General features: G+C 45.5%; 1 protein-coding gene across 7 annotated transcripts in view; it reads left to right on the plus strand.

Annotated features, from left to right (window-relative positions):
- Positions 1–12180, plus strand: part of LOC120920308 — a 95442-nt gene that overhangs the window by 58390 nt on the left and 24872 nt on the right. For 6 of the 7 annotated variants that reach the window (XM_040332305.1, XM_040332311.1, XM_040332310.1 and 3 more), the window contains 3 exons: positions 2318–2470; positions 4877–4970; positions 10039–10179. In XM_040332305.1, coding sequence (XP_040188239.1) covers positions 2318–2470; positions 4877–4970; positions 10039–10179 — 388 coding nt within the window. The remainder of the gene's footprint in view (positions 1–2317; positions 2471–4876; positions 4971–10038; positions 10180–12180) is intronic. The other variant, XM_040332312.1, reaches the window with a different exon arrangement.

The raw sequence follows: 12180 nt of genomic DNA on the forward strand, positions 1-12180 counted from the left end.
TTCCCTCTTACTTTCCTTCGGCCTGTCCTCGTTTCCTCTTCTGCGTTACCCTTAAGCCCCTTTCACACGTGCGGACAGTGTGTCTGGATTTCATCCATCCGTTTTCGGATGAAATACGGACCTGCATGTATCCCTATGGGATAGCGGGCTTCAGCGGATGAACATCCGCTGATACCCAATCTCATCAGTCTCTGCTATGGTCCGATTCTGCAGACGGAGGATCCGGTGAGCGCAGACAGACGGTCCGTGTTCAGCGCATCCCCCCCCCCCCCCCCCCCAATAGAGGAGAGCAGAGATCTCACAGGGACCGCCCTGTCATCTACTGGCTTAGCGGGGATCAAGGGAGCGGCTTCACCTCCTGGCTCTCTACTGCGCATGTGCGATCCCACTGGTCACTGCTGTCTCCTGGGACCTGTGTGTCTCCCAGAAGACAGCAGGGGGGTGGGAGAAGGCGCCCAAAGTGGGGTAGATACCCGCGGGTGGCTTGGGAATCTATGCCCGGAAGTACTAGCAAAATACCTGTATTAGACAGGTATCTGCTCCCCCTTTAAAGGAGCCAAATATGACACCGAGGGGGGGCGTATATCCGAAAAGTGGAAGTTCCATTTTTGGGTGGAACTCCGCTTTAAATATTGCGTTACAATTTAAAGCGGGGGTTCACCCTATAAACAAAAAAAAAAAAACTGTTTTTCTTCTAGCATAAAATTAGGCATAGTAGCGCGAGCTACAGTATGCCTGTCTTGATTTTTTTAGCCCGGTACTCACTGTGCAATCGTACATTGAAGATACCGACTCCCCGCGGGGAATAGGTGTTCCTATCCAGACGGAGGATGATTGCCGGCCGGCTCTGGCACGTCACGCTTCTCCGGAAATAGCCGAAATAGGCTTGGCTCTTCACGGCGCCTGCGCATAGTCTGTGCGCAGGCGCCGTGAAGAGCCGAGACCTACTCCGGCTGTCTTCGGGGAGCGTGACGTGCCAGAGCCGGCCGTCAATCATCCTCCGTCTGGATAGGAACGCCCATTCCCCGCGGGGAGTCGGTATCTTCAATGTACGATTGCACTGTAAATACCGGGCTAAAAAAATCAAGACAGGCATACTGTAGCTCGCGCTACTATGCCTAATTTTATGCTAAAATGTTGCTATGGAGGGTGAACCACCGCTTTAACTACACCCATTAAATTTTAGGCGACTAAAATGAGTTTTAGACGACTAAAATGTTTTTTATTCGACTAAAGGGTCCTGGAGTTTTAGTCGCCTAAATACAACTAAGACAATTGAAGAAGACTAAAATGGGACTAAAATGCCAGTTTAGGCCTAAGACTTGGTGCTAGTTCACACCAGACGCAGTTCTGTGCGTTTTTTTTTTTTCTGCAAAAAATGCATGTACAGTGTTTTCCATGTATTCCAAAGGCTCTCGTTCACACCATGCAGTCAGTTTCTGCAATTGTGTGAACTAGAGCCTTTGGAATACATGGGAAAACGCTGTGCATGCACTTTCAGTGCAGAAAAAAGCGCACAGAACTGCATCTGGTGTGAACTGGCCCTGAATCGAAATCTGTTGCCAAAATTAACACTGGTTGCACAGGCTCCCACAGTTTTACATCCCAGCCCGCAGTCCATACGGAGGTACCAACCTTCTGTTAGGGAGCTGGAGGAAGTAAACAATGAGCTAGAAGTGTGGTGATGTCACAGTCATGCCAGCATGATCAGGATGTTCCTTTGCTGCGGTGACAGAAGGGTCCTGTAGTCTTTCCATTTTCAGATCTAAATTAAAAAACCAGGATGCTGCAGGAAGAATCGCCACCATTTAGGTATGTTTTTGGTGGTTGGGGGGGGGGGGGGGGGGGGATTTTGGGAATCACTACCATGAGTCAAGTTACACCCTAAATATGGTTGTAACCAGAAGCATGGTTGGAAGGTGAACTAAACCTTTAAAACCTCTGTCCCCGTTTGCTGTCTGTGTCCCCGTTTCAGAGATTTACCCCTTTCTTTGAGTGTCACAAGGACAGGAAGAGATGGGATATTCTCTGATGGTTTTTCTGCTTTCTTACCCACTTTATCAAAGTGTAAAAAATACATGTGGGGCGGAGTTGGGCTTTTACAGCGTTGACGTTTTGCGTCATACACAATTGCATTTCACCAACCATTTTAGGCATTCCATAAATATTGCCTGTGTGGCATTTACTATACTTTTTATATTGGCACATGTCATTCCAATAATATATGGGCAAAGTGCTGCGACTGTACAACTCCCTGTCCAATCCGATCTCGGCATTTCAAAACATCACTGTGACAATTGTTTATTCTCAACTTCAGGCACGCTTTACCGTGGAAGGCAAAGACGACGTCCAATACGTGTTGAAAATCACTGAAGGCTTTTCGAATGCCTTGATGCGGCACAAGAAACGCACGGAAGAGATAAAGGCCAAGATTTTGGAGGAAAAAAAGAAATTGGAAAAGGAGAAACAGGTAAGTTTATTTTATATTTTTTTATATATATATATATATATACACACACATATTTGTTTTACACTCTGGGATTAGGAAATCTAACTTCAGTGTATTAGGAAACACAGATATCCTCTTTTAACCACTTGCCTACCGCCGCCTGTATATATACGCCGGCAGAATGGCATGGCTGCGCAAAGCAACATACCTGTATGTTACTTTTAATTTGCCACCGTGTGGGCGGCGCGCCCGCAGGTCCTGCGGACTCTATGTCCGCCGGGTTTTCGCGATTATCTTACGGAGAGGCAGAACAGGGAGATGCCTATGTAAACAAAGCATTTCCCTGTTCTGCCTTGTGACAGGACAGTGATCTACTGCTCCCTGTCATCAGGAGCAGTGATCACTGTCGTGTCACTAGTGGCCACTCCCCCACACAGAATCACTCCCTAGGACACACTTAACGGCTTCCGCGCCACCTAGTGTTAACCCCATTACCTGACGGTGTCATTTACACAGTAATTGGTTTTAATTTTTTATAGCACTGATCCCTGTATAAATGACAATGGTGACCGATATGTCTGCCACAATATCGCAGTCACGATAAAAATCGCAGATCACCACCATTACTAGTATAAAAAAAAAAAGCCATAAAACTATCCCCTATTTTGTAGACGCTATGACTTTTGCGCAAACCAATCAATATACACTTATTGCAAATTTTTTGGGGGTTAAAAAATATGTAGAATACATATCGGCCTAAACTGGGGAAAAAAAAATAAAAAATGTAACCACTTTAACAGACAATTGTGCGGTCGTGCGACGTGGCTCCCAAACATGAATGGCGTCCTTTTTTCCCCACAAATAGAGCTTTCTTTTGGTGGTATTTGATCACCTCTGTGGTTTTTATTTTTTGCGCTATAAACAAAAATAGAGCAACAATTTTGAAAAAAATTCAATATTTTTTACTTTTTGCTATAATAAAAACATATATATATATATATAAAAAAAAAAAATTTCCTCAGTTTAGGCCGATACGTATTCTTCTACCTATTTTTGGTAAAAAAAAAAAAAATCGCAATAGGCGTTTATCGGTTGGTTTGCGCAAAATTTATAGCGTTTACAAAATAGGGGATAGTTTTATTGCATTTTTATTAATTTTTTTTTTTTTTTTACTACTAATGGCGGCTATCAGCGATTTTTTTTCGTGACTGCGACATTATGGCGGACACTTCGGACAATTTTTACACATTTTGGGGACCATTGTCATTTTCACAGCAAAAAATGCATTTAGATTGCATTGTTTATTGTGAAAATGACAGTTGCAGTTTGGGAGTTAACCACAGGGGGCGCTGTAGGAGTTAGTGTTCACTTAGTGTGTGTTTACATCTGTAGGGGGGTGTGGCTGTAGGTCTGACATCATCGATCGAGTCTCCCTATATAAGGGATCACTCGATCGATGCAGCGCCATAGTGAAGCACGGGGAAGCCGTGTTTACATACGGCTCTCCCCCGTTCTTCAGCTCCGGGGAGCGATCGCGACGGAGAGGCTATAAACGAATAGCCGCGCTGTCGTCCCGAATCGCTCCCCGCGGGAATCCGACCGCCGCATGTAGCGGGGGGGGGTCCCGATCGGACCCCCCACCCGCTAGAAGGCAAGGACGTACATGTACGCCCATTTGCCTGTACGTGCCATTCTGTGGACGTACATATACATGCGGCGGTCGGGAAGTGGTTAAGTGGGATATTTATTATAGCAAAAAGTAAAAGATATTGTGTTTTTTTTTTTTTTTAAATTGACGCTCTTTTTTTTGTTAATAGCGCAAAAAAAAAACCCCGCAGAGGTGATCCAATACCACCAAAAGAAAGCTCTATTTGTGGGGAAAAAAAGGACGTCAATTTTGTTCGGGTGCAACGTTGCACGACCGCACAGTTGTCGGCTAAAGCGACGCAGTGCCGAATCGCAAAAAGTTCTCTAGTCAGGAAAGGGGGTTAATTATTTCGGGGCTGAAGTGGTTAAAAAAAAAAAAAGGCCAAGAAAAAAATTCACCCCTTTTTTAAATTCCATGTACGTCTTTACACTGGTCCGTTGAGCTTCCGTTGCTGTGTAATGCACCTCTCCATTGAATATGAATCAAAAATGCGCCCATGTTTCCTTTATGATGCGTTTTTTGTCGCATGACCTATGAAAATTGTAGTAAAATCTTGCACGTTTTTTGGTGGCGTTATCGGCAGCTTTTTTTTTTCTATCGCCAAAATGCCGATCACTCTATTTTTGACCGAATATATTGGTGCATCCCTAAGATAAACCCTTCCACGGTAGTGATTGTGGACAGGAAGAGGCTACAGGAAGTCAATAATGCACAGATTTCATATATTGTGTTATAAATATGCAGAGATTTGTTCTTGACATTTTCTTCTTGTCTCGTAGGCCTTTCTGAAGAAACCCGGGGCTACTAAAGCACTTCAGAGCGTAAAAGAGCGAGCAAAGTCCCCTCCGCCTGGAGCGCCTCCTAGAAAACAAGGTAACAGCAACGTCTCGTTTAAATGCTTAAGGGCCAGCCACCGCAGTTATACTGCAGCATTGTGGCTCAATCCCACAAATCGTCGTAGGTGTACGTTGGGTTAGTACATGGCGATTTGTGCGCAACCCCCATTGGCCAGCGGGGGAGCCCATCAGCAGGTCCGGCGGATTCTGTCCGTCGGCCATCCGCAATCATTCCAGAACGGGGATCTGCCTGTGTAAAGGCAAATCTACACACAGTCCTCCATACAGTTAGAACACACGTAAGGAAACGCATTGGGGGCGGATTCAGGCCAGGTTCACACCTATGCGAATTGAGTGCGGCTTAAACCGCATCCAATACGCAGAACATTTCTAAATACATTGTTTTCAATGAGTCTGGTTCACATATGTGCGATGCATTCGCACTGCGCATTGCAGTAAAACCGTGTGCGTCTTTTAGGCATTGCAGGGCGGCTCAGGTGCGAATTCAGGCCCATTATCTTCTATGGGTACGCAGCTGATTCGCAGATGTGTTCAGTTCTCTTCAGGAATTTCTCTCATTCAGCTCAATACACTTCTCCCCCACTCTCCTCTCACCCGTAACTTCCCCCAGGTCTCCAAATTTGCATCTAAAAGGTTGCTAATCTGCTGAACACTTCTCTTATCTCTCTGCAGAGATAAGAGAGCTGAAATTCGCACCTCACAAGTGTGATTCCGGCCTCACACTTGTGCGGTGCAAATTTCAGCTCTTATCTCTGCAGAGAGATGAGAGAACTGTTCAGCAGATCATCTCCGTTTTAGCTGCGAATTTGGAGACCTGGGAGGGGGGAAGTGTATTGAGGTAAATGAGAGAAATCCTGAAGAGAAATGAACGCATCTGCGAATCAGATGCGTGCCCACAGAAGATAATGGGCCTGAGCCGCACCGCAATGCCTAGAAAAGGCACACGTTATTTTGGCAATGCGCAGTGCGAATGCATCGCACATATGTGAACCAGCCTCATTGAAATCAATGTATTTTATAATGTTATGCAAATTGGATGCGGTTTAAGCCGCAAACGATTGGCATAGGTGTGAACCAGGGCTGGACTGGGACAGAAATTTGGCCCTGGACTACATCCAGACTGGCCCACTTCGACAGGTCTCTCCTATGGCGGCAGGACAAATCCCGCACCCCACCGAGCCACCCAAGCCCCCTCTCCCCCTTCACTAGCCGTTCTACTTTATTAGAGTAGAACGGCTGGTACTGGTACTTTTATAGGCAGTACCAGTGGGGAAGCTAGACATTATTTCATCTGGGGAAAATAATTAGTTTGGTGCCCCCCTTATGGGACAAGATTAGGCAGAAGTGAGAAACTCCCAGGCCATAGCTGTTGAGTCAGCTGTCTGTCCCCTCCCCCATGCTCCTCTGGTCCTCCCCCTGCTTCTCTGTTCCCCCCAGATGAGCGCTGCGGGGGGGGGGGGGACCCGGCCTTAAAGTGGTTGTACAGCCACTATAATAAGGCTTTCCTGTAGGTACCGGAAATATCTCCTAAACCTCTACGGTTTAGGAGATATTCGCCATATACGCCGGCGCCGACATAATCGCACTGAAGAAAGGGCACAATCTGTGCTGTTCCTATAGTGCTTGTGCCGTGACCGTTGGCTCCCGCGTGCATGTGCGGGAGTGACGTGACGCCACTCAGACCGATAGATGAGCCGGAGTCCACGGCCCCCTGGAAGGAATAGCGGTTGAAGATGGACGTGATTACACAGCGCTGACATCGTGAGCTTCTTCTGCAGTTAAGTGGCACATAATGGGGCTAGTATGCAATGCTGGGCTGCCATCAATCTATCCAAACAAGAGCTGAAAACCCTGGGCCAAGAGGTACAGCGCTCGATGGAACGAACGGGCTCAGGTGAGTAGTATTGTTGGGTGGGGGGGGGGGGGCGTCCACTGTCAGAAGTTTTTTCACCTTAATGCATAGGATGAAAAAAACACTTTACAACCCCTTTAAGATAAAGAACCTTCTGACTTTACAACTCCTTTTAACCCATTGTTCGTCCCTGATGTTAACCTCTTCCCTGCCAGTGTCATTAGTACAATAATAGTGCAGATTTTTAGCACAGATTACTGTAATGATATCACTGGTTCCCAAAAAAGTGTCAATGTCAGGTGTCTGTGTCCACCGCAATGTCACAGTCCCTCTAAAAATCACTGATCGCCGCCATTACTAGTAAAAACAAATAATAAAAATGCCATGAATCTAGCCTCTATATATTTTTTTTTTTGTAGACGCTATAACTTTTGCGCAAAGCAATCAATATACGCTTATTGAGATTTTTTTACACAAAATATGTAGCAGAATACATATTGGCCTAAACTGAGGAAATTTAGTTAAAAAAAAAAAAAAAAAAATACAATTTGGGCATATTTATTATAGCCAAAATTTGTATATATATATTTTTAAATTGTTGCTCACAGAGGTGATCAAATGCCACCAAAAGAAAGCTTTATTCGTAGGGGAAAAAAGACGGCAATTTTATTTTGGTACAACGTCACACGACTGTCAAAGTGCCGTATCGCAAAAAAAGGCCTGGTCATTAAGGGGGCAAATCTTCCAGGGCTGAAGTGGTTAATCAGGTTATATAAAAGTATGAGTACCGTATTTATCTTGCTATAACGCGCCTCGGCATATAGCGCGCACCCCCGAACTTTAAGAAAAATTCCTGGAAGAAAAAAAATACTTTGTTTGGATGCCCCTCGTCGGTGTCTTGCCCCATCGTCCATCGCCGGCCTCGTCCGGTCCGGCGTCCTTCTGCGGCCATCGTGGTGTCCTCCCCGCGCTGTGTTTGAACCACTCCGCCGACATATACCGAGCGCAGTACACTCGGGTATAGTCGGGCAGGCTCGGCTCCTCTCGCGTAAAGGAAGTACAGGACGTGACCGCGAGAGGAGCCGAGCCTGCCCGACTATACCCGAGTGTACTGCGCTCGGTATATGTCGGCGCAGTGGTTCAAACACAGTGCGGGTATCGGCGTATATCGCGCACCCACGATTTTGCCCTGATTTTCAGGGCAAAAAAGTGCGCGGTATACGCCGATAAATACGGTACTTTCAGGACATATTGCCAACGGCAGCACATAACTATGAGTTGCCGTCCCCTAATGTCTGCCCTATACTGCTCCACTGTGACAGCAGCTGCCACATTGGGTGTATGCATTATGGCATGATTGGAGTACCGCGCAACATCCCCTTTGTGACTATTACATTGGTCACTCTTACAACTGTGTAAATGGAGTAGAACGTGTCCCCCGGCGGCCCGTGATCACAGCAGGGTGAGGTAGAATGCCTGTGTAAACAAGGCGATTCCCCGTTCTCTCTAGTGACATGACAGGGATCTACTGTTCCCAGTGATCAGGCGCAGTCATCTGTCATGTTTCAGTAAGCCCATCCCCTACAGTTAGAACACACTGAGGTAACACGGTAACCCCATAACCACCCCCCCACCCCCCTAGTGTTAACCCCCTTCCCTACCATTGTAGTTTTTACAGTGATCAGTGCATTTTTATAGCATGTCACTGGTCCCCAAAAACTGTAATTTGGGGTCAGATTTTTCCGCTGCAATGTCGCAGTCCCGCTAAAAATCGCAGATCGCCGCCATTACCAGTAAAAAAACAAAAATAAATGTCCCTAAATTGATCCCAAAGTTTGTAGACGCAACTTTTGCTCAAACAAATCAATATACGCCTATTGCAATTTTTTTATTTTATTTTTTAATCTGTAGAAGAATATATATCCGCCTAAACTGATGAATAAATTATTTTTTTTAAACTTTTTTTTTTATTATTTATTTTTTTTGGATATGTATTATAGCAGAAAGTGAAAAAAATTTTTTATTTTTTTCAAATTTGTCGTTATTTTTTTTGTTTATAGCGCAAAAAATAAAAACCGCAGAGGTGATCAAATACCACCAAAAGAAAGCTCTGTTTGTGGGGAGGGGAAAAAAGACGTGAATTTTTGTTTGGGTACACGACCGCGCAATTGTCAAAGCGACGCAGTGCCGTATCGCAAAAAATGCTCTGGTCATTTAAAGGGGTTGTAAAGGTAAAAACATTTTCCCCTAAATAGCTTCCTTTACCTTAGTGCAGTCCTCCTTCACTTACCTCATCCTTCCATTTTGCTTTTAAATGTCCTTATTTCTTCTGAGAAATCCTCACTTCCTGTTCTTCTGTCTGCAACTCCACACAGTAATGCGAGGCTTTCTCCCTGGTGTGGAGAAAGGCTCTTGAGGGGGTGAGCAGGAGGGTCAGGACACTCTACTTTGCAGATGGAGAAAGGAGCTGTGTGTTAGTGGGTGTCCTGACACTCCTGCTCGCCCCCTCAAGAGGCTTTCTCCACACCAGGAAGAAAGCCTTGCATTACTGTGTGGAGTTACAGACAGAAGAACAGGAAGTGAGGATTTCTCAGACGAAATAAGGACATTTAAAAGCAAAATGGAAGGATAAGGTAAGTGAAGGAGGACTGCACTAAGGTAAAGGAAGCTATTTAGGGAAACATTTTTTTACCTTTACAACCCCTTTATGTGGTTAAAGCCACTCTTGAACTCTAGCACGTGACTTTGCCTAGGCTGAGATGATGTGAACAGTCTGCTGCAAGCAGGAGAAGGAATTTTCTCAGTCTCCTCTCCTCCAGTGATCAGAGACTGTCCATTGTAACTTTGCAGCAAGTCAAAGGAGAGAGGCCGAAGCAGGCGATGATCTGCATTTAGACATTTGTGAACACGGCCATGAACTGCTACAGACACCAGAATTGATATGCTTGTGTCCTATCTGAGCCACCATTTCCGTACAGGAAGTAGGTGGAGACTATGGATGATAATTGCACAACGATGGTGCCTTTGTTTAGAAGGGATATGCATGTAAAGGTGTTGTCTTGCACTGTAGCTTTAATGTGTCATGGTTGGTGGGAACCCCCATTTTCCACAAGTGGAGGGAAGATCTGCGTTGTTCTTGCTGACCGCCATACATGACTCTGACTGTGCTGATCACTCAGGATAAGGTTTTACCTCTTTTGTGTACAATTCACTTGTATTGTTTTCCTTGCAGCCCGCTCAGAACTCAGCTCCAGTGCCAAGCCTCTGTTTCCCAGTGCTTCTTCCATAAGCCCCGCCGCCGCTGCCACCGCCGCACCCGCTCCTCCGCCTAAATCTCAGATGAACCTTTCGTTTGACTCCTACCGCCCTACAGGTACTTGTCGCTTTCCGAAATCGCCCTTTTTTTATACTCTGCGTTCTTGATTTCACAAAATAAATCCGCTTTTGGCTGAATAACCTCCCGGCGCAGAGCAGGCGCAAATATGCGGCTTCGTTGCTGAGCGGCCGCATATAGTGCAAACAGCCACCGGTAACTGTGCTGGGAGCGCGCTCTCGGCACAGCTCTAACGTAAAGCTTGCTTCGGGAGCTTTCCGTTCATGTGCGAGCCAATCACGGCGGTCACGTGACCTTAAGCCCCACCCCCACCTCCTGGTATTCTAAACCCCTTAAAGCGGGAGTTCACCCTAAAAAAAAATTTAACATTAGATTGATGCTCATTTTGTCTAGGGGAATCGGCCAGTTTTTTTTAAAATCGAAGCAGTACTTACCGTTTTAGAGAGCGATCTTCTCCGCCGCTTCCGGGTATGGTCTTCGGGACTGGGCGTTCCTATTTGATTAACAGGCTTCCGACGGTCGCTTCCATCGCATCACGAGTAGCCGAAAGAAGCCGAACGTCGGTGCGGCTCTATACGGCGCCTGCGCACCGACGTTCGGCTACTTTCGGAAAATCGTGACGCGATGGATGCGACTGTCGGAAGACTCAATCAAAATAGGAACGCCCAGTCCCGCAGCCCATACCCGGAAGCGGCGGAGAAGATCGCTCTCCAAAACGGTAAGTACGGCTTCGATTTTAAAAAAAATAACCAATTCCCCTTCACAAAATGAGCCTCAATCTAATGTTAAAAATTAAGATTTCCGGGTGAACCTCCACTTTAAGGGGCCAGCGTCTGTTTTAAAAAAATATGTCAATGCAGATTTATGCGGTATTAAAGTGGAGTTTCTCCCAGAAATTGAACTTCTGCTGATCCGGTTACTCCCCCCCCCCCCCCCTCCCTGGTGTCACATTTGGCACGTTTGAAGTGGAGGGGGGAGCACATATATGTCTAATACAGATATTTGTTTCTGGCGAAAGAGCGCCGCAGAATCCGCAGCGATCTACGCCATGTTCTGCCTCTGTCCCTCCGCTGTCTTCTGGGAGACACACAGGTCCCAGAAGACAGCAGAGACCATTCAGCGCGACTCGCACATGCGCCGTAGGGAACCAGGCTGTGAAGCAGCAAGGTTTCACTTCATGTTTCCTGAAGATGCCGACGCCTTAGGAAATCTCGGTTTGCCCTGGACAGGTAAGTGTTCTTATTTTTAAAAGTTGGCAGCTGCAGTATTTGTAGCTGCTGATTTTTTTCCGGCGAAACTCTGCTTTTAAGCCCAAAAGCAAACATTTTTTCTTAGGTGTGCTGACTGCATACTGGGGGTGGGGGGGGAGAGGACACTGACATTGTGTTTGTTTCACTGACAACACTTTCATTATTTTTTTACTGTGTGTGTTTAATAATAGTAGCATTTTATATAATATATATATATATATATATATATATATATATATATATAATTAGGGCTGGGGAAATTAAAGATTAATTCTTTGATTTAATCTTTAATTCTTTTGATCGATAAAAATTCTTGACGTCACCGGACAGCCTGGACAGTGAGACTTACCCTGCTGGATGCGAGCAAACTGCACCCATTGGATTGAGATACCCTTGTACCCTGTGGAGCAGCAGGATGCATCCGGCTCCATCAGGGGAAGGGGGCAAAAATAACCATTGTTTTCCTGTCCTAAGCAGTTTAGTGCAGACAATTCTTTGTGTATCGGCAACATCTGTTCCGTGCGAAAGACTGTTCAGTTCTTCAGGGTATATTGTCAGTAAAATGCGATCGTGTCTGCTTCCAGAAAATGTAAACACTCTGGTGTGTCTGCGTGACTGGCTAAAGTGATGCCTACTATAAAGTGACTGACAGTCCATATACTAGATAAGTTTTACAATTAAAGTTAAACTAACTTTCTAAGTTTTTCTTAAAGTTTAATAAGAAAAAAATACTTATGTCAGTGCTACAGTTTGAATTTAAAACGTATTTGTGTGAACTGTGAAGTTAAAC

This window comes from Rana temporaria, chromosome 13 (assembly GCF_905171775.1).
Source record: "Rana temporaria chromosome 13, aRanTem1.1, whole genome shotgun sequence".
NCBI classification, from domain to species: Eukaryota; Metazoa; Chordata; class Amphibia; order Anura; family Ranidae; genus Rana; species Rana temporaria.